This window comes from Hippocampus comes, unplaced genomic scaffold (genome assembly GCF_001891065.2).
Source record: "Hippocampus comes isolate QL1 unplaced genomic scaffold, H_comes_QL1_v1.1 scaffold151, whole genome shotgun sequence".
In the NCBI taxonomy this organism is placed as follows: domain Eukaryota; kingdom Metazoa; phylum Chordata; class Actinopteri; order Syngnathiformes; family Syngnathidae; genus Hippocampus; species Hippocampus comes.
This window is the reverse complement of record NW_017805591.1, coordinates 1,359,005-1,378,147: the sequence shown is the minus strand read 5'-3', so window position 1 is coordinate 1,378,147 and position 19,143 is coordinate 1,359,005. Positions and strand designations below refer to the sequence as shown.

At 42.1% G+C, this 19,143-nt stretch overlaps 1 protein-coding gene across 41 annotated transcripts in view; it reads left to right on the top strand.

The window, feature by feature from the left end:
- adgrl2a (adhesion G protein-coupled receptor L2a) overlaps positions 1-19,143 on the top strand; it is a 111,438-nt gene that overhangs the window by 76,349 nt on the left and 15,946 nt on the right. For 36 of the 41 annotated variants that reach the window (XM_019880332.1, XM_019880330.1, XM_019880336.1 and 33 more), the window contains 11 exons: positions 5,576-5,875; positions 6,301-6,404; positions 6,675-6,860; positions 9,081-9,119; positions 11,065-11,248; positions 11,868-11,990; positions 12,106-12,305; positions 12,935-13,108; positions 13,789-13,995; positions 14,520-14,740; positions 15,655-15,721. In XM_019880332.1, the coding sequence (XP_019735891.1) occupies positions 5,576-5,875; positions 6,301-6,404; positions 6,675-6,860; positions 9,081-9,119; positions 11,065-11,248; positions 11,868-11,990; positions 12,106-12,305; positions 12,935-13,108; positions 13,789-13,995; positions 14,520-14,740; positions 15,655-15,721 (1,805 nt within the window). The remainder of the gene's footprint in view (positions 1-5,575; positions 5,876-6,300; positions 6,405-6,674; positions 6,861-9,080; positions 9,120-11,064; positions 11,249-11,867; positions 11,991-12,105; positions 12,306-12,934; positions 13,109-13,788; positions 13,996-14,519; positions 14,741-15,654; positions 15,722-19,143) is intronic. The other 5 variants (XM_019880333.1, XM_019880310.1, XM_019880304.1 and 2 more) reach the window with 1 other exon arrangement.

Below are 19,143 nucleotides of genomic sequence, written 5' to 3'. Positions count from 1 at the left end.
TGCGTGCGTGCGTGCGTGCGTGCGTGCGTGTGAGCGTGTGCGCTTGTGCGTTCTGGAGCGCTCATGTTGATGCATCCGCTCAACACCCCAAAGTTGTTCTCCCCCCTTTCCTCTCCTGGGTTCCCATCTAAATGTCTGTCATCAGTTGGTGACCTTTCACCCTGCCGACAACAATGCAACCGCCAAGACTATACACACAAGTGCAACAACGTGTGAGTGTGTAATGGCACAAAGAGATTATTCATAAAGTTTGTCCTGATTATTAGGGCTGCTTTGGCGGGTGTCACTGCATGCACTGACTCACTATGACCACTAATTGAAGGTTCCCTTGAGCTGAGTGCAGCACGCACAGACATCATCATCAGGGATTCCGTTCCGCTTACGCCACAAAAGTGGGATTTTGCCATCATCAACGATGTTATTCAATGATGTGCTGCCAGTCTCATGGCTAACAACAGCTCAACTCAAACGTGTTCTCTTGGACATCTCTGTGAACGAGAGTATATTTTAATACCTTTGGGTTCATTCCTCGCAGCTTTTATTGGATTAAATTAAATTGAGCTATGGCATAAAGGTAATACGATTATTATACTGCTCTCTGGCTGGATTACACAGACTGGAGGCGGCTCTATGTACATGAACAGCAGTGGTCAGAGTGGCTGCATTGTTTATGCATGAATATCTCAGGGCAGTAGACCTTGCATTCATATTAGCCTCTTTCTCACGCAGGAAAGTGAATTTGTCTTCATTATAAACCTCCCAAATGGAATGCTTTCGCAGTTTAACTAATACGGCTTTCATTCGATTCACTTTCGAGGGTTCGCTTGTCCTCTCATGTTTTTCGGAGTGCTCCTCTTTTCTGTGGTGAATTTCCTAATCACTTAACCGAACAGGTATGCATAGTCGAGCCCAACCGATCAATCGCTGGGCCCATAAACCGGGTAGATTATAGAGTAACACTGCTAAATTGGCATTGATCAATACATAACCGAGGTATCACCTTAATTGTTGCACAGAGATTTTGTCACAATGCTTCTGTGTGTCTGTGAGTGTGCTCCACACTGCGAGTGCCTGGCGCCTCCACCTCAGACACACAAAGGCCAGTAAAATGCAGCACACTTCTCCCCTAATCACACTGAGATGGCTGAGAGAAACTGTTTTTTTTTGTACTCCATTGCAGGGATGGACAACTTAAATGACATTTTTCATCGGTGCCACTCAGAGGCCACATCTGATTGTGCACTTCCTAACCAAAATAACCAAAATTCCATTTTAAATGAGAATAAAATTGTTATCTTTTTGTTATTTCCTTGAAAAACATCTACAAAACTATCTTGAAGTAATTGAATTCCCAACAGCATATATAAACGAGTGCTTGGGAGACAGCTTACTACCTTCCATGAATCTTAAAATTTGTTTAGCGTTGCAGTGTTGACTTTTTGCTTGAGTTTAATTTAATCCCTCTTCACACATGAAGCATGAAGCTGACATTCCTGTCAATAGTACTATTTTACATGACATTGTTTTGTGTATATGCGTGTCAAATCAGACATTTTCCATGTTTCATACATCACCCAATGAATTGGTTATTAGCCACTATATCGGCCATGGGCCATTATTTATTAGATGTAGACTTTTTTTTGGGGGGGGGGGGGGGCGAAAATCCCATATTGATCAAGTTCTAATACATATAATAGCTGCCTTTCATATTATATCACCCCAAAGATCTTCAGTGACAATTCCGAACCAGAAAAAAAAAAAAAATGGGACTGCCAAATGTAGGTGCAAAGCAAAACAAATGCCTAGAGGTGTAGAAAAGACGGGAAAAAAATAGTCTGATGATAAACACCGCGTCTATTTCTTTTGGGAGTAAAATATTAAAGTCAAATCAATTAAATGCTTCTACCAGATGTGACATAATGGTGTCAAAACTACAGGTACAGATTACGTTGTTGACTTAATAAACGCCTCTTCACTTATTTATGTATGTGGTTAGCATGCCTATTACTCCACAGAATTATAATATGAAATTATAAATGAAGGCTAATATGTTGATAAATGTGTTGATTATTGGCCTGGAGATCGTAACGTATTCCTGTTTACATTCTTGCGACCAGTCAGAGTGTGCAGTGTGTTAGTTTTAACGTTTTAATGAATTTAATTTACCAAATGGTTCATGCTCAATAAACACAGTAAACAACAGTGTTACAGAATTTGTGCACGACTATATTCTTAAATATGACAACGGAATGAGGAATGGAACTTCTTAGATCACGTTGCCAACATCTGGTATTAAAAACGGTCCAGTACATGTTCACTGCTCATAACAAGGAATAATCAAAAAAATCTCGCATATTAAACAAAACAAAAAAAAAAATGTGAAAGATATTTTACGATGAAAAGGAACTAGAGTGCATGGCTGAACCTCCTGGTAAGCTATGACGAGCAGCCCGATTGAAAGAGCGATGTTGACAAGATATGGTAGTAAACGGACGTGCCAGAAGAATGTACTTGGATTACAGTGAATGCCGCGTTGATTTACTCACTGGAATTGCAAGAGCGTTATCTTAAATCATGCTGCCAAACTGCAGATTGAGTTTCATTTTATTTCTGTCTGGATTCTCCACCCATGGAGAGCAGGAAGCTTATCCTTATCGTCTTCTACACTTTGGAAATAAGACTCCCGCAAAAAGACCGGATTTTGTTGTTTTTTTTAAAACACAGTCCAGATTATATTGAAAAAGCCAAGTTAACATTTAAGGTGTAATCACTCTTTTTTTTTTTTTTTTTTTTTTTTTTTTTTTTTGTTAAACTTGGATGAGTAGTGAAAAACAACAGGACATGAAGGCAGACGTTTCAGACGTCCAGGTGTAAATACCGGTTGAGAATGGATGCTAAGCACAGGTTGTCGTCATGAGTGCTTTGACAGGTTGTGCAACTAACAATTTCTGTGTTTTAAGTCGAAGGATGTCACTTGGGGATGCGTGCCGGGAGGCTGAGGTTAAAGCGGACATTTAATGCAATAAGTCAACCATTGTACAGTATGCGTGGTGTGTTGCACATCACCCCACAAATACATTTCCTAGGTCAACAGAGCTAATATGCCAAAAGGTTCAGCTCACCTCTCACATTCAGACATTAGGGCTAATGGGTATCTGTCAGTCACATTATCCAATAGATACGGGGGTGTTACTGTCTCTCTTTCAATCCCACCCAAAGACAGATGCTGTCTTCTTTGTCTCCAACCGTATCGCATCCGCTCTGAATTTTCTTGTCATCGTCTCGACGTGCACTTCCCCCCTACTCCCTTCTTTCCCCCCACATTCAGCTTCTCTTGTCCTGTACGGCTGACTCTGTCCTCCAATCGCTGGGTCGGTGTCAGCTTGTTTCATCGATGTTTTCACTACGGGGGTTGCGTCGCTTCGAGCGACCAGGCTCGACTGGCGCGCCATAGCCGCGCCACTTGCCGCACGCTCTATGGGCAGCGTAATGGAGGAAATCAAAGTCATCCGGTGCGATTAGATTCCTAGTGCACATTGCATCCCAATTAGAGACCCTGCCGTTGATAAAAGATGCCCCTTTTAAGCCCAACCAGCAAATACCTTGAGATTTATATCATGTCGTTAATTTAATTGGGATGAGACTATTTGTTCAACTTTTTTTCTTGCTTTAATTGATTCCCACCAGGGTCCAAAATCAGTTTTTTATCAGGTCTATCATAAATACTGTATTATATTACATGCAAAACACAAATCATTATGAGTGTCTGATAGCAATACCCAAGATCTTAACATGGGCCAGTGATGCTATTTAAGTTGTTAATTTTGCTTGACAGAAACAGCGCTTGATCTGAACTTCTCATCTGGTAGTTTAGGCACTGTTATTTTTTCCTGATGCACACTACATAACTTGTGCCAAACGAACAAGAGTGATAAGATGCAGGTGGCATTAGTGTGCATTACATTGGTTGCCAAATGCAAAACAAAAAATCAAGAAAATAGATAATTTGGGGGGAAAAAAATGTCCAATATTATAATTTAAAATATCTAGCCATCGTCGTAAAATAAAAATGAAAGCATTATTTAAACATGATTGCTTAAGTAAACACCGGGAATATGTCGTCACATTATTCGAGTTCCAGTGTGCCATCCTAATGCGTCACATATTCTTCCTTCGTATATCATGTTCAATGTAAGGCACAGGTGTCAAGTCAAGGCCTGGGGGCTAGATCTGCCCCACCACATCAATTTATGTGGCCCGCGAAAGCAAATCAAGCATGTCAAGTTCCATGATGCTTGCGAAAGTCTAAACCAAAATTTCAAATTGTCATATGTAATCCACAATAACAGTCATTATTCTTGACATCTGATTTTAAAACTAGTTATTCATCCATTTGTTGTACGCTGTGTATGTAATATGTGGAGGGGATTAAAAAACATTTATATGGTTTCCAAAATTCATAACGGCCTTCCAAGATAAACCGTAACTACAATGTGGCCCACGACAAAAATGAGTTTGACACCCCTGATGTAAGGAGTGTACTATGTCTCTACTTTCTTCGATGTTTTTTGCATAACTCTGGTGAAATGCAATCATCCATCTTTCAAATTCTCCTATGCAGAAATGACTGCCAGCCAGGAGGATGTTTCTGTAATTATTGTCATGTTCACTGCAGACTGAGTGCTGTGGATAAGGCATCGTCACCGGGAAGGCAAATACGCTTGTTGAACAAAGCACTTAGCTGCAATTTACACAACAGGATACTTGGAAGTATAAGCATTAGAGTGTTGAACATGACGAGAACAAGCAAAAAAATCGGAAAATGTTACTTATGGGGCAGCCATTAACCAGAGGTTCCAGCATTGACTCGCTGCTATAGTTTTACCGCTATACTTGACATATTCCACATTAAGGACCACGGGGGTGCCACACTAATGAGGTGACTTTAAAGTACACCTGCACAGAAAAACATGTTTTCTCCACTTTGACTAATTCCTGAGAATCACACTTACTCCTGCATGTCACAAGCTAAAAATGGAAGAAAAAAAAGCGTGTTGACTGTGGTCATCCATGTTCAAGACATCATTTTGGAACCTGTGTCAGCAAACGGGCTTCAAACTGCAATAACAGTTTTTGTGTATGCACAATGTGAAAAAATGGTAGTCAGACAAACGACGCATTACACACACACACACACACACACACACACACACACACACACACGCACACGCACACATCCTGTTCATTGTTCAGTTTCTGACTACGTGGTTACTTCACAACCGAAATAACAATTTTGGACCTTTTTTGGCAACGATGCGCCTTTCCAAAGTTCACCTTTGCGAGTCCTTCCTTACTTAGGTCAAATGACCCACTTTTCAGTAAGCCCTACTCAGTAAAACATATTTATTGGACATGCACGTAGTTTTTCTTGACAGACTGGCTCTGGCATGACGTGAATATTGCCAAATTTATTCCCGCCAGTTTTCTGCAGCTGCAGCCTGAAGCCCGTAGCAGATGCTTTTGTTGTGTAATCACATCCTTAAATATAAATAATCATATCGTGGCTTTTCTGCAGCTCCGCCTTTATCTCAGGCCAGCGTGTCCCCCCAGCCTCTGAGAACGACAACCGCCACCACAACAACCACAGTGCACCGGGGAGTGGCCAACAACACTACCACCACAACAGGGCCCAAAGAGGGCGGCAAGGGAGCGGCCAGGCCCCCTCCTATGATTCTGCAGACTACTTCCCCTCCGCCCCTGGAGTCGTTCCCTTTGCCCGAGCGCTTCTGCGAGGCCACTGAGAGAAGAGACATCATGTGGCCTCAGACCCAGCGGGGCATGCTGGTGGAGCGACCTTGCCCCAAGGGAACGCGAGGTAAACAGGGCCCAGCTCGTCTCATGGGCCTCCCAACATGTTGCACCCCTCAAGAGAACAGCCGAGTTGGTTCGATGTGTCTGATATGCCAGTTTGCCGTGATCTCTTGATGTGCACAGGCCTAATGTGAGCGCGGGGATTCAGTGAAGGCAGTTTCTAATAGAGTGCCTTTTGCCGTGTCATGTCCAAACATAATTAAGCAATCTGTAACGGCTCTGTTGCAGGCTCAGCTGTTTGGACCCAGAACACGGCATGGCGACATGCACTCGTATTGGACTGTGTGTGAAATTGTGTTTGGCCACATGGCTAATTGGGACAGAAAATGAGAAAAATGTTCACCAATGTCGAGCAAAAACCAACACAAGATGTTGCAAGAACGAAACTGGCTGACTTGATTGTACTTTTGTTCTTGTTATCTCGCACAGGCACAGCATCTTATTTATGTGTACTTTCCACTGGGACCTGGCACCCTAAGGGCCCCGATCTCAGCAACTGTACCTCCCACTGGGTCAACCAGATAGCCCAGAAGGTGAGTGTGAACTCTTTATTTCTGTTTTTCTTCGTAGCATTAGGTAAAATAAATCAATAAATAGATAGTAAGAATAAATACATTTTAAAAGAAGATGGAAAATATTTGGACACTCAAATTATTAGTTATCAAAGTAGTGTGCCGTGTGTATTTTTAGATTGCCTGAGTCAAAAACACTACTTACACTCTTATTCTCGTGTAACTTGTCCTAATAAGGCTGTTAATAGTAAATCTGTCTCCTTGCACCCTTGTAATTCTGCCCTCCCGCAGATCCGCAGTGGCGAAAATGCAGCAAACTTAGCCAACGAGCTGGCAAAGCACACAAAAAACCCGATCTACGCAGGGGACGTCAGCTCCTCGGTGCGCCTCATGGAGCAGCTGGTGGACATCCTGGATGCTCAGTTGCAGGAGCTACGGCCGAGTGAGAAGGACTCTGCAGGACGGAGCTTCAACAAGGTATCACTGCACGTAAAAAAAAACCCCATCTAATTAGCTGATTACACTGTAATCTCCAGTGTAGTCTAGCAGGATTGCTAATTGTCTTGTTTGTGTTTCAAAAGAATTCTCCCATCATGGGTTTATCGTTTACCTACGTGACAGAAATTCCATTGCTGATTCCTCTGGTCATTATCCAATTTTTCTTCTCTGCCAACATTGCTAATTTTCTGTGGTGGTTAAAGAAAAAAAAAAGCCAAAGGACAAGCAAAGTCTAATGTAGTTGTGTGCAATATGTTGATGCACGGCATAATACATGATTGTAGTTTGACCTTCAAGGATTTGTGGAATTTATTGGGCATATTTTAACTTCTGAATTTTGGTCAAACTCTATAGAGAATTTCTGCATAGTTTCCCCATTTGTTTTGTTTAAGATCATCAAACATATGTAAATATCACTGATCGTGCTATTAAACATAAAATGCAGTTTTGAAATGTTGATTTGATTTATTAACTCATTCAGTACCAGCCAATTCTGGACCAAGCCTGAAAAGATGTGTAGTCTAGCAGGATTGCTAATTGTCTTGTTTGTGTTTCAAAAGAATTCTCCCATCATGGGTTTATCGTTTACCTACGTGACAGAAATTCCATTGCTGATTCCTCTGGTCATTATCCAATTTTTCTTCTCTGCCAACATTGCTAATTTTCTGTGGTGGTTAAAGAAAAAAAAAAGCCAAAGGACAAGCAAAGTCTAATGTAGTTGTGTGCAATATGTTGATGCACGGCATAATACATGATTGTAGTTTGACCTTCAAGGATTTGTGGAATTTATTGGGCATATTTTAACTTCTGAATTTTGGTCAAACTCTATAGAGAATTTCTGCATAGTTTCCCCATTTGTTTTGTTTAAGATCATCAAACATATGTAAATATCACTGATCGTGCTATTAAACATAAAATGCAGTTTTGAAATGTTGATTTGATTTATTAACTCATTCAGTACCAGCCAATTCTGGACCAAGCCTGAAAAGATGTTTAAAAACGTCTTTGGGAGTGAATGAGTTAAGGAAAAACCTTTCAAAGCTACCGGGTGCTGCCTGAAAAAGACTTGCCCCCTAAACTCAAGTGGTTGGGCCACGCTCAGCAGCAACAACTGACATTTTTTCTGTATATAAATGGCAACGAGTGTCACACATCTCTGTGGGGATATTTTTTCCACTCTTCCTTGCAGATTTGGTTTATTCAGCAATACTGGAGGGCTTTCAAGCATGAGCATCATTTTTAAGGTCGTGCTACAGCACTTCAGTCGGATTCAAATCCGGATTTCAATCAAGCCACTCCAAAACCTTCATTTTGTTTTTTTGAGCTGTTCAGAGGTTGACTTGCTGGTGCGATTTGGTTGACTGTCCTGATGCAGACACAAAGTGCGCTTCAGTTTGAGGTCATAACTGATAGCCGAACACTCTCCCTCAGGATTTTCGGGTACAGAGCAAAATTTGCGGTTTCATCACTCACAGCAGGCCATCCATGTCCTGTGTAGGCAAAGCAGCCCCAGACCATAACACTACCGCCACTATGTTTGACTGTTCTTTTTTTTTTTCCGAAATGCTGTGTCACATTTACGGCAGATGATTTAGTTTTCTCGGACAGGTTCTATTGACAATTTGTGATTTCTTGATATAGCAGGTCTGGAGGTAATCAGACTTTGGTGTGGTCAATGAAAGTAACTCTGCTTTCCCCAAAAATGTGACTAGTCACAGTTAATTGATGATTTGACAAGGGGGCAAGTACCTTTTTCCACAAAGGGCCAGGTAGCTTCAAATGTTTTTTTTTTTCCCCTTAATCAAATAAATCACAACTTAAAAACTGCATGTTATATTTACATGCGTTGTCTTTGTCCTCTATTTTCTTTGTACATTTGTTTGATTATCGTAAACATTAAAGTGGGGAAACTATGCAAAAAATATGATATTTTTCTTGGAGTCATTCTGCCTCCTTTCTATATAACGTCCAATTTAAAAGAAACCACGAAATCTTGGCTGCATGCATTGCAGTCGCACAATTTACGCAATGATCATGAATGTCATCCAAATCCCTCATTATTCATTGACCTACAGGTAAGCGAGTCATTGATGAGAGAGCGTGTGCATTCATTCTTCCAGGCTTACTTAGACTTCAAATCATCTGTCTTTCTCTGTCTTATCTCTTTTTTTTTTTCTTGATGAATTAAAACATAAAAAGCTTCAAAAACGAGAAAGGACATGCAGGGCGTACATGAAGGTACTGGAGCGAAGCTCTTGCCCCCTAAGCCACATGCTTGCTGCCACCCCCTCCTCTATGCCTGTGCTGTATGACCAGCTCGCATTCTGCAGCATGATTTTTTTATTTTATTTATTTATTTATTTTTAAACTGATATGTATTCACTCTATCCTGTGTTCGTTACACTTCCCTACGCACAACCACATTCAAGTCAAATGTAAATAATACAGTCATCTGGGGTTAGAAAGTTGACAGTGTCTTGACACTTGATCATAAATGTCTCCTGTTTAATGTCTTAATTTAGATTCTGACCCAAGATTAAACATCAGGAGTCATAACAGCTAGTCTCCTATATTCAGTCCTTACGTCCTACTTGTTTTGCTGCCTTGTTAATTTCTTCAGGGTTCATTCTAATGGGAAAAAAAAAAGTAATCCCATCTTATTCATACTTTTTTTTCAAGGACCACCATCACCTGACTTTTCATCAACCGCAAAGTCAAACTTTAGCTCTTGTTTCACAATAACAGGTTTGAGGTCGTAGGAGTAATTGTTTTCTGTAAATTGGTGCAATTTGTTCCACTTGGATAATAGGGTGACGTGGGCCAAATCTTTTTTTTTTTTTTGGTTTCTCCTGAACACTGTCAGGTTCTGTTTATGCATCACAGTGTTTTGTCCAAATATATCCCTCCTCCACGAGGGACGTCCGCGTCCTCCGCTTGCCACCAAAGTCAACACCTTCCTCCGTGCAGATCTGTCTTGTGGGACAGCATTAAAACAGATGGAGCAAAGTCACAAGCCACACGCAGACTAATTGCCCGGCGAAGGGACAAATAACTTTTCATCCAATTGTTGACCTCACATTTTGGCATTCAAAAAGTGTTGAAAATACAAGTTGCTTCTCCCTTTGCAGCTCTAACAACTTTCACACTTCAGCGAAGGGTTGTTGGTTATCTCTCGTGAGTGTGAGTGCAAAACGTGTTTGATGGAGCTCAAGTCAGGACTCTTAACTCAGTTCTTGCACACAGAATCTATTGAAGCAGGCCTTTGTGGATCTCACATTGTGTAGTGGGACACAGTTTTGTGTCGGAAAAATACTGTCCCCATGCTATTGCCATAAAAGTCCAAAATATCTTAATCAGAGAAGGAATTTACCAGCACGGGGACGAGCCCAATCCCTGATTGATTACATAATATACAAGATGTGTCCAAATACAATCGTCAATATAGAGTCTCCCAAAGCAGTGCTACAGAAGAGATTGATGGCCCAGCATTATCTGATACCTGCCATATTTGATGCACACGCATCACTTTTGAGCTGTCCTCTCCATCCACTGCATCATGAACACCACCTGTCTCTGGCATTGATTTCTTGTTTAGAGGTATTGATCTGGTTATTTCCTGAAGAAAGTTAAAGTAAATGCAAGTTTAGAGGTTTTGTTCACCCCAAAAAATGTCAAGCCGGAGATATGTGTAGAAAACTGTAATATTATGTTGATTCCTATGAATTTAAGTACGAATTGTAATAAAAAGGGAACTTTTCCAATTTCACTACATGAAGCGTCATCATGCTTTCGAGTTAATATCCCTTTATTGGAGCAGACCTGCTCACTGTCTACTCTTTGACCACAAGTGGGTGCATTGATGAGGCGCCCTTGGAAAAGAAACCAAATCCGCTGCACTCATCATCCACAGTTTCAGTTTGCAACTCTCTTTTCGTCATGCCATGCTTGTAACATCATGCATACAGTCCTCAAGGGCTGTTAAATCACTGTTATTTATTGTCTGGTCATATTATATTCTTTAATGTGATGCTTCCGCTCAGCTTTTTATTCATCAGTGTCTGCATGCCCTTTTGTCATCAAATGCGAATGCAGATTCCACCCCCCCCCCCACCCGTACCCCCACCACACACAAAAAAAAATGCATTTAGTTTAGTTTTTCACTTTCCCCTGTTGTTTGCCACAGGCCATTGTAGATACAGTCAACAACCTGCTCCGACCCGAGGCTCTGAAGTCCTGGCAGGACATGAACAGCACGGAGCAGACGCATGCTGCCACCATGTTACTGGACACCTTGGAGGAAGGCGCCTTTGTGTTCGCCGATAACCTGATGGAGCCCGCCATCGTTAAAGTTCCTGCAGACAATATAAGTGAGTCGGAAACAGTAAAGCGATAGGCTCGCCTGATTGACGCGGGCTCAGCTGATATGATTTGATAGAGGGAATTATTTATAAACGGAAAACAAGACGGCGACATAAAATGAGGACTTTCTCTTCATAAATACCGCCTTGACCTCTGGTACAGAAAAACATCACGTATTAGTTTAACGAGCCGCTTACTGACAAAATGATGAATATCAGACAATTAAAGGGGCCGGATTCTCTGATTGCAGATGCTTAGTTTATAAATGAATGTGTCTAGACCTTGTAATTCTATACATTAATGTGAGCATTAGTTGGCTACGGGGTATTTTGCTCCTCATCCCCGTCATTCCCGTTAACGTTTAAAGCATACACATATGGTGTTTTCTTTGTTGCTTTGCATCGCTTCATTCAGAAAGTGTTTTACAAGGATGAATCGATGTCGTTTTGATGGACGTTTATATTGTGTCGGGGTAATACGATCGTGGGTCTTTATAAGAAAGCCTTGACATTAGTCTCCCGAGTCTTGTCTTATCTTATTGTCACGTCCCCAATTAAACATGTTTCGTTGTGATTCATAACCCCTTTTTTTCTCATCGCGACCATCTTCTAACTCCTCCTCCGGCAGTCCTGGATGTCTACGTGCTCAGCACAGACGGTCAGGTACAGGATTTCAAATTCCCACAATCCACCAAGGGGGGAATCTCCATCCAGCTTTCGGCCAATACCATTAAGCTCAACAGTCGCAATGGTGAGCTCCATTAAGGAAGGATGATTACGTGTTTGCAAGGGAAAAAAAAAAAAAAAATCACATAACACTATTACAAAGCAAGATGCCATTCATCCTCTTTCTTTTTTCCATTTAGGAGTTGCCAAGCTGGTGTTTGTCCTCTACAAGAATTTAGGGCAGTTTCTCAGTACAGAAAACGCCACTATTCAGATGCCCAACGACGCTTACGGACGCAACCTGTCCGTCAATTCCGACATCATCGCTGCCTCAATCAACAAAGAATCCAGCCGAGTTTTCATCAATGACCCGGTGGTTTTTACCCTGGAGCACATAGATGTGAGTGGAGTGGGGGTCATTATGGGGTTTGGGGGGTTGAAAGTAGATGGAAGGAAGAATTTGAAATCCAAATGTCTTGCTCGGTCAGTCTGTAGTTTATTTAAGTCACTGAGCATCAAATTAAAGCCGCCTTTAGAACCTAAGTGAATTCTTAATGAAAACTAATTCCTTAATCAACATTGGGATATAAATGATAGCCATTTTCTTTTATTGTGGGGGGGAAATTAACTCCTAGATTAGCTGTACAATCTAGGATGAAATTACTGGAGCACCAATTATCTCTCTTCTTTTAAAGTTGTCTCTGAGTTCCCCGAGGGCAACGCGGGGATCCATTCTTTATCAGAGAAATGGTGCAATTCCAAAGACGTGGCGTCAAACAATTATGCTTCACTGTTATTAAAGCCTCATATATCCAAGAACGTGTCGCTTGATTTGGTAAGCGTGTGCTAAATGAGATACAACGTATGAATTGCTTCATAAGAGCTGTGAAGTGAGAAATCCTCATCCGTATCAGTGCGGAAAAATACTTTGTACGAGCAGGGGGTAAATGGCCTTTGTGTTGTTCATCTACTTCAATTTCAGGCAGTCAATTATTGGGACACTTTAGCATATCTCTTGTTATCTTGCAGATGGAGCACTACTTCAACTCCAATTGCTCCTTCTGGAATTATTCCGAGCGGAGTATGATGGGCCACTGGTCCACGCAAGGCTGCAAACTCCTTGAGTCCAATAAAACACACACGTCTTGCTCCTGCAGCCACCTCACCAACTTCGCCATCCTCATGGCCCATCGCAAAATCTCGGTATGTCATTTTTGTGGTCCGCGATATTCGTCAGCATTCCGTTGTTCCAGGTGAAATTGGTGAAATTCAGAAACATTCCTTATTCTAATATTTGTCAGTGAATCATCTTCAAGTTTTCAAAGATGAATATTTTTTTCCAAAGCGAAAATGCTGCAATATCTCTCCAAAACCTTTTGACAGTTGAATATAATTTCAGATTCTCTCTTGACATCTAATTTTCAGTCAATCAAAATTTTACCTCTTCAACCATGACAATGTTGACTGTGAATCAGTTTCGAGTGATACAGAATGAAGAAAGTGAAGCTAATTGGCTTTGAAGCTTGAGAGGTCCAAATGTTAAAATACTTGAGTGTGAATTGCCAATGAGGCGATATTAAAATATTTTCAAGAGCAGAAATAATAATGCCATCCATGAGCTACCTTCGGTATAAAAGGGACCTGCGATTATCGTATTATTGCGGCCGTTTCAACAAAAGGCAGGCTTTGGTTTGACTCAAGGGAATAAACATTTGATTAAAAAATACAGCATCAGATGTGACACTGGACCATAAGTGTAATGCTTATAAAAAGGTGGTTGTGGGTTTTAGTAGTAATGTTCTGCAAGAAAACATGAAATGGTGTTTCTTTTTTTTTTTCACAAGTGGAAAGCAATGTGTGATATTTATTCATATTTCTCGCAGGTCAACAGACAACATGAGCTGCTGTTGACTGTCATCACCCGCGTGGGTATCGTGGTGTCGCTCGTCTGTCTAAGCCTGAGCATCTTCACCTTCTGCTTTTTCCGAGGCCTGCAGAGCGATCGCAACACCATCCACAAGAACCTCTGCATCAATCTCTTCCTCGCCGAGTTAATATTCCTAATTGGTATCGATATGACAGAGCCCAGGGTAAGAGGGCAGGGCGTGCACCCTAATGATTTACTCTGCATTCGTTCCTTTTCACGTTATCGCCTCACAACCCCGCAAAATAAAGCTAAAGACTCTTCAGAGTTAAATGGATGACACTTTAAGTGTTGTTTGTTCCAAAGCCTCTCAGCTTATCCCTGACATGACATGAGCAGGACAGCATCATTAATATAGGTGACTAATAAGCCGTGTCCACGCCTTGACAGATTCCCTCCCCCCCTCATTTAAAATATAGTCACCATGGTTTCACTGACTTCATGTCATGTTAAACTTTGTCATCAACTATTTTACCATAGGTTGCTGCTGGGTGATACAATACTTCCAATTAAAACCTCACTTTTGGACAAAATTCAGCTTCATTAGAAGAGGTTTTAGCTGTTACTGTTTACTTCCTCCTTCAGTTTTCTCCCATATGTGATGCAAGCTTCAATCTAAAAGAGTGTTTATGGTTAAAAAGTTTTGGATAAATCGCATCTTCTTTCATTTGGATGTATGTTCTCACTCAGATTGGTTGTGCAATCATTGCGGGGATCCTCCACTTCTTCTTCTTGGCTTCCTTCTCCTGGATGTGTTTGGAGGGAGTCCAGCTGTACCTCATGCTGGTGGAAGTCTTTGAAAGTGAATACTCGCGGAAGAAGTACTACTACGTATCTGGTTACCTATTTCCCGCCATCGTCGTCGGCGTCTCCGCAGCCATCGACTATGGAAGCTATGGGACAGAAAAAGCGTAAGCAAATCATTCGAGCCCATTTTATTGGAACAAAAATGTACAGTACTTTCTGTTTCCACTGTATGCAAACACCCCAAGGGCAGCATCAAACATCAGCCGGGATGTGCAGCTGTTCAATTTTTCATGTCATTTGAAAGTGTCTGACGGACTCAACACTGCGGTTGAATCAGGGAGGGGATTTGGTGTGGCTGCATTAATGCCTTTCTCCTAAAAGACCCTCAGGTGACCTCTTGTTTGTAAATGCCTTCTGCAGAAAAAGCTTTTTACGTAGATTAATGACCGCATCGTTGCTAAGACTATGAAGTGGGGCTACTTAGGGTCTTTCCTTTGTTCTGCCCCAATGGTCAATCTGTAAAAAGAGCTTTCGTGGTTAAATATTAATGGATGAGAAATCATTAATTCTATCGGCTGAAAGACGCCAATCCTACGGGTGGGCGCAATAGTCAGTGATTCCATTAGTTGATTTTTTTCAAAAAGTTGGTCATTTTTGTCCAAGAAACAAATCTTGAAGCGTCTGAGTTAAGAGTGAGTGCAGTACCGGCCCGCAGCCAGCAGAGGTGCTGTTGATTCTGTCCTGCTACAGACCAACATTGTTGTCTTTGTGAAGTCACGCTAAGACAACTTCTCCGGGCGCATTCTTCTGTTCAGCACAGCACTGGTCAACTACAATTTTTAATCAGAGATTGCTTTGTGTCCCTAAATGTAATTTTGTCGCTCATTTCAAAAATGTTTTCAAGGGAAAAAAAAAAGAGCCTCATCCAGAAACGTTTACTTGTATGTCTGATTAGAACAATTTCGAAACATTTGTTGACCAGTGTAATTTGTGGTTGATTTATTCCATCTAGTAAACGAGGAAACGTGGCTTTGTTTCTCTATCTGAAATGTGTATTTTGTGCCTTTCCTTCTTTCAGATGCTGGCTCAATGTGGATAATCATTTCATCTGGAGTTTCATAGGACCTGTCACTTTTATCATCATGGTAAGCTTTAAGTTGTATTTTCTCTGAAGAGTGAAGCTAACAGAGTGAGTGGGCGAGATGAAGGAGATGCAGGGAAGAGATTAAGGTAGAAGTGAGAAGAGGAATCAGCAGGATTTTCTTTTCTCCGAACCTCCTTGTGCCAAAGAAATTTTTTGAGCCATCCCATAATAATCTCTCAGCAGGCTGACGCAGATCACGATCTGATAGTGTGTCTGTACCTTTATGCGGTGCACAGAGATGGCTACAGATGCAAGCTGTTGTTTTACAGTGACGTGCTATGATCCGTGCTTTCAAGTAAAATGGCACGTTAAGATTTTATAGCTGCTATGTTCCTCCCCTGCACCGGCCTCCTTTTGTGTTGTATGTCAATTGTAAATAGCAGATGACGGCATCAGTGAAAGGCACAGCTTTGTTTGGTCAAGGACCGTTAGAGGTGAAGGACATATAGCATATGTGCCATTGAGCCATGCAATTATTTACTGGTCGTGACATTATTATCTCCCGCTCCAGACCAGAGTGTGTGTGTTCAAACCATCCTGTGTTAGCCCATACATATTACCCCTTCTTACCACGCCATGTTTTAGCTTACCCTCATGCACACCAGGAGAGATGCGGGAGCTCGGCAAACTTCTGTCAGCTTTGCCGGCCAGATGGGTTACATTTGTTCAGCGCTGCGTTCATTATCTAGCATCACGGTTGGCACTGTATCTACCGATGCAGTGACCTCTTGTTGAGCATTAAACTGACTATGAAAATCTGCTACAGTGAGAGAAGGGAATGGGGCATCCATGTCAAATCCTAGCCAGTCTCTGCGAAGCCCCAAGGTGTTTTGAAATGAGCGATACTCTTCTGCTTTTTCGCCTGTGTACGCACACATAAAGATCTCTATCTGAAGTGCATTCTGTGTATATTGAAACCAAGCAGTAAAAAGAAAAACTAGATTACTGACTGTAAACCTCTCAAAGATGAAAAATTCCTTCCTTGATACCACATTTTTTGGCGGACAAGTCACACCGTTTTGATGAGTTCGTCTGGTTCTGCAACTAATACTTCAGGCCTGACTTGTACAGTATAGATTAAAATGGACCTTCGGCTCGCATCCAAAATCCCTGCATTGTGTCAGCTTTCTTTAGGCAATTGGCAAATACCTTTGGTGCATGAATGCCATTGGTCACCTTCTATTTAGCATATAAAGAAGGTGGCGGTAATGCACCCACAAATGTGACTTATACTCCGGAGCGATTTAGACTCCGATAAATACGGTACATGTGCCATCTCTGCAATTTTTGGTGTAGATCAATTCAGTATCAATACACAAAAAGCAGAAACTGCAGAATCATTCAGATTAAAGAATGCATCAATAGCAGTAAGTGGGTTCCACACCTTTCAATAACTCTTACGTTTTCCTTTTTTCACTGGTTTGGAATACTCTCAGGACAAAAGTGAATGTGCTGCATAGTTGCAAAACGGTACCTCAACAAGCCAGCTTGCTTCCTCGTCTTTGCTAGCGCTCTGACAGACACGCGGGAGCATGTTTTTCTTTTCTAAATTGGACCCTCATTGTTTTCCAATCGGATGTTGCCGCCGTAATGATTTGCATGAAAAATGTGTCTGGATCAGGATCCCGGCGGTGATGACCGCACGGATAGAATCATGACCCTTGCGAGTCGCTAATGTATTGGAGAGGAGCTAATGTGTGACAGGAATGAGCTTTTGCGGAACTCGCTCCTCTGGTTCGGTGCAACAAATGACTCAAAAAGACAAAGTACTGTGGAAAGGCTGATCTCAAGGGAGTGTGCAGGAGCAAGGTTTGCCTGCACCACCAGTGACCTCTCAACAAATTGGCTTTGTCCTTGTCAATGAAGGAGAACGGAAGCGGCCCATGAGCAAGAAGAAAATGAGGGAGAAAGAAAGGTGTTGTTGTGGCTCAAGTCTGCGTTTAAAACACTTTGCATTGGATTTGATTAAGAGAAGTCATGCTCTCCCTTGTCTGTTTTGCTATTTCTACCACATTGTAGCCGCCAGACTATATAGTATACATGAAATTAAGTTGTCCTGCAGCTGTTGTGAAAGCGCCACAAAAATAAAGATATATTGTATTGCATTAGGCGGCATGGCGGTCGACTGGTTAGTGCATTCGCCTCACAGTATAGAGGCCCGGGGTTTGATTTCAGCCCTGGCCTTCATGTCTGGAGTTTGCATGTTGTCTCCGTGCCTGCGTGGGTTTTCTCTGGGTTCTCTGCTTTCCTGCCACATTTCAAAAACAAGCATGGAAGGTTAATTGAATTCTCTAAATTGTCTCAAGGTGTGATTGTGTGTGCATGGTTGTTTGTCTATGTGTGCCGTGTGGCTGGCTGGAAACCAGTTCAGGGTGTACCCCGCCTACCGCCCGAAGACGGCTGTGATACACTCTCGCACACCTGCAACCCTTGTGAGGATAAATGGCTCAGATAATGGATGATTATATATCTCAGTGCACAACATATTACTTTAGTCACGTTCTTGTTTAATTTGTAGCTAAAAATAAACACATTCAATTCATAGTTATTCACATCAACAAGCATTGAGAGGATCTGGGTGGGATACATTGAAGTTGCGCACAACTGTGCATTTCCAGTGAATTTTCTTTCCTAGCCATAGACAACATAGCAAGCTGAAAGAAAAGCTGGTGGAAGGCACTTAGATCATTGCCGTCTCTGGGCACAGGGGGTATTAGCTCCATGAAAGGGGTACATGGAAATAATGAATGTATGCTTGTGGTAGTTGGGGGTAAACCATTAGTATGCTTGAGCTAACATGAACACAAGGCCTTTTGGATCATGACACGTCGCAAGCAGTTCTTATCATGTGGACAGCTCCATCTGCACCTTAAATATTTTATCCCCAGCAGTTCATTTAGAGTTCAGTGTGTACACACGCAGGCTACCTTGGAAAATGTGAAAGGGGCGGGAGGGGGGCGGTGGGGGCTTTCTCCTGATGTCCCAGTGTGGCAAGGTTGCATCTGCATGGCTTGCAGTGATGGTTCCCAGACAGAAAAGACAAGAGTGAAGGATGGAGGACGAAGGAGGATCCCCAGGGAAGCGCGTTGCTGGGGGTGGGGGACATGTGCCGTGCAGCTAGGTTACTTTAAAGCTCTGTGTCACTCTCCGCTGTCTCATTGGATCCATGTCACCACTCCGGGCTATGTGAAAGGGGGCTTTTCAAAAGTCCTCCCGTCCCTCGCCCGCACACCCCCACCCGCACCCCACAGCTCCAGTCCCCACCGTTTGACTCATTCCGGTGGATGATGGAAATAATCGCTGATACCTGCAAAACAAACACGGGTTCATTGCCATTCGTGATATAAACCGAGGCACTCGATTCAGGGTTCTCTCCCCACCCTGTCCCTCGTATCCAGCCTGCGTTATTGTGTTTTGCACCAT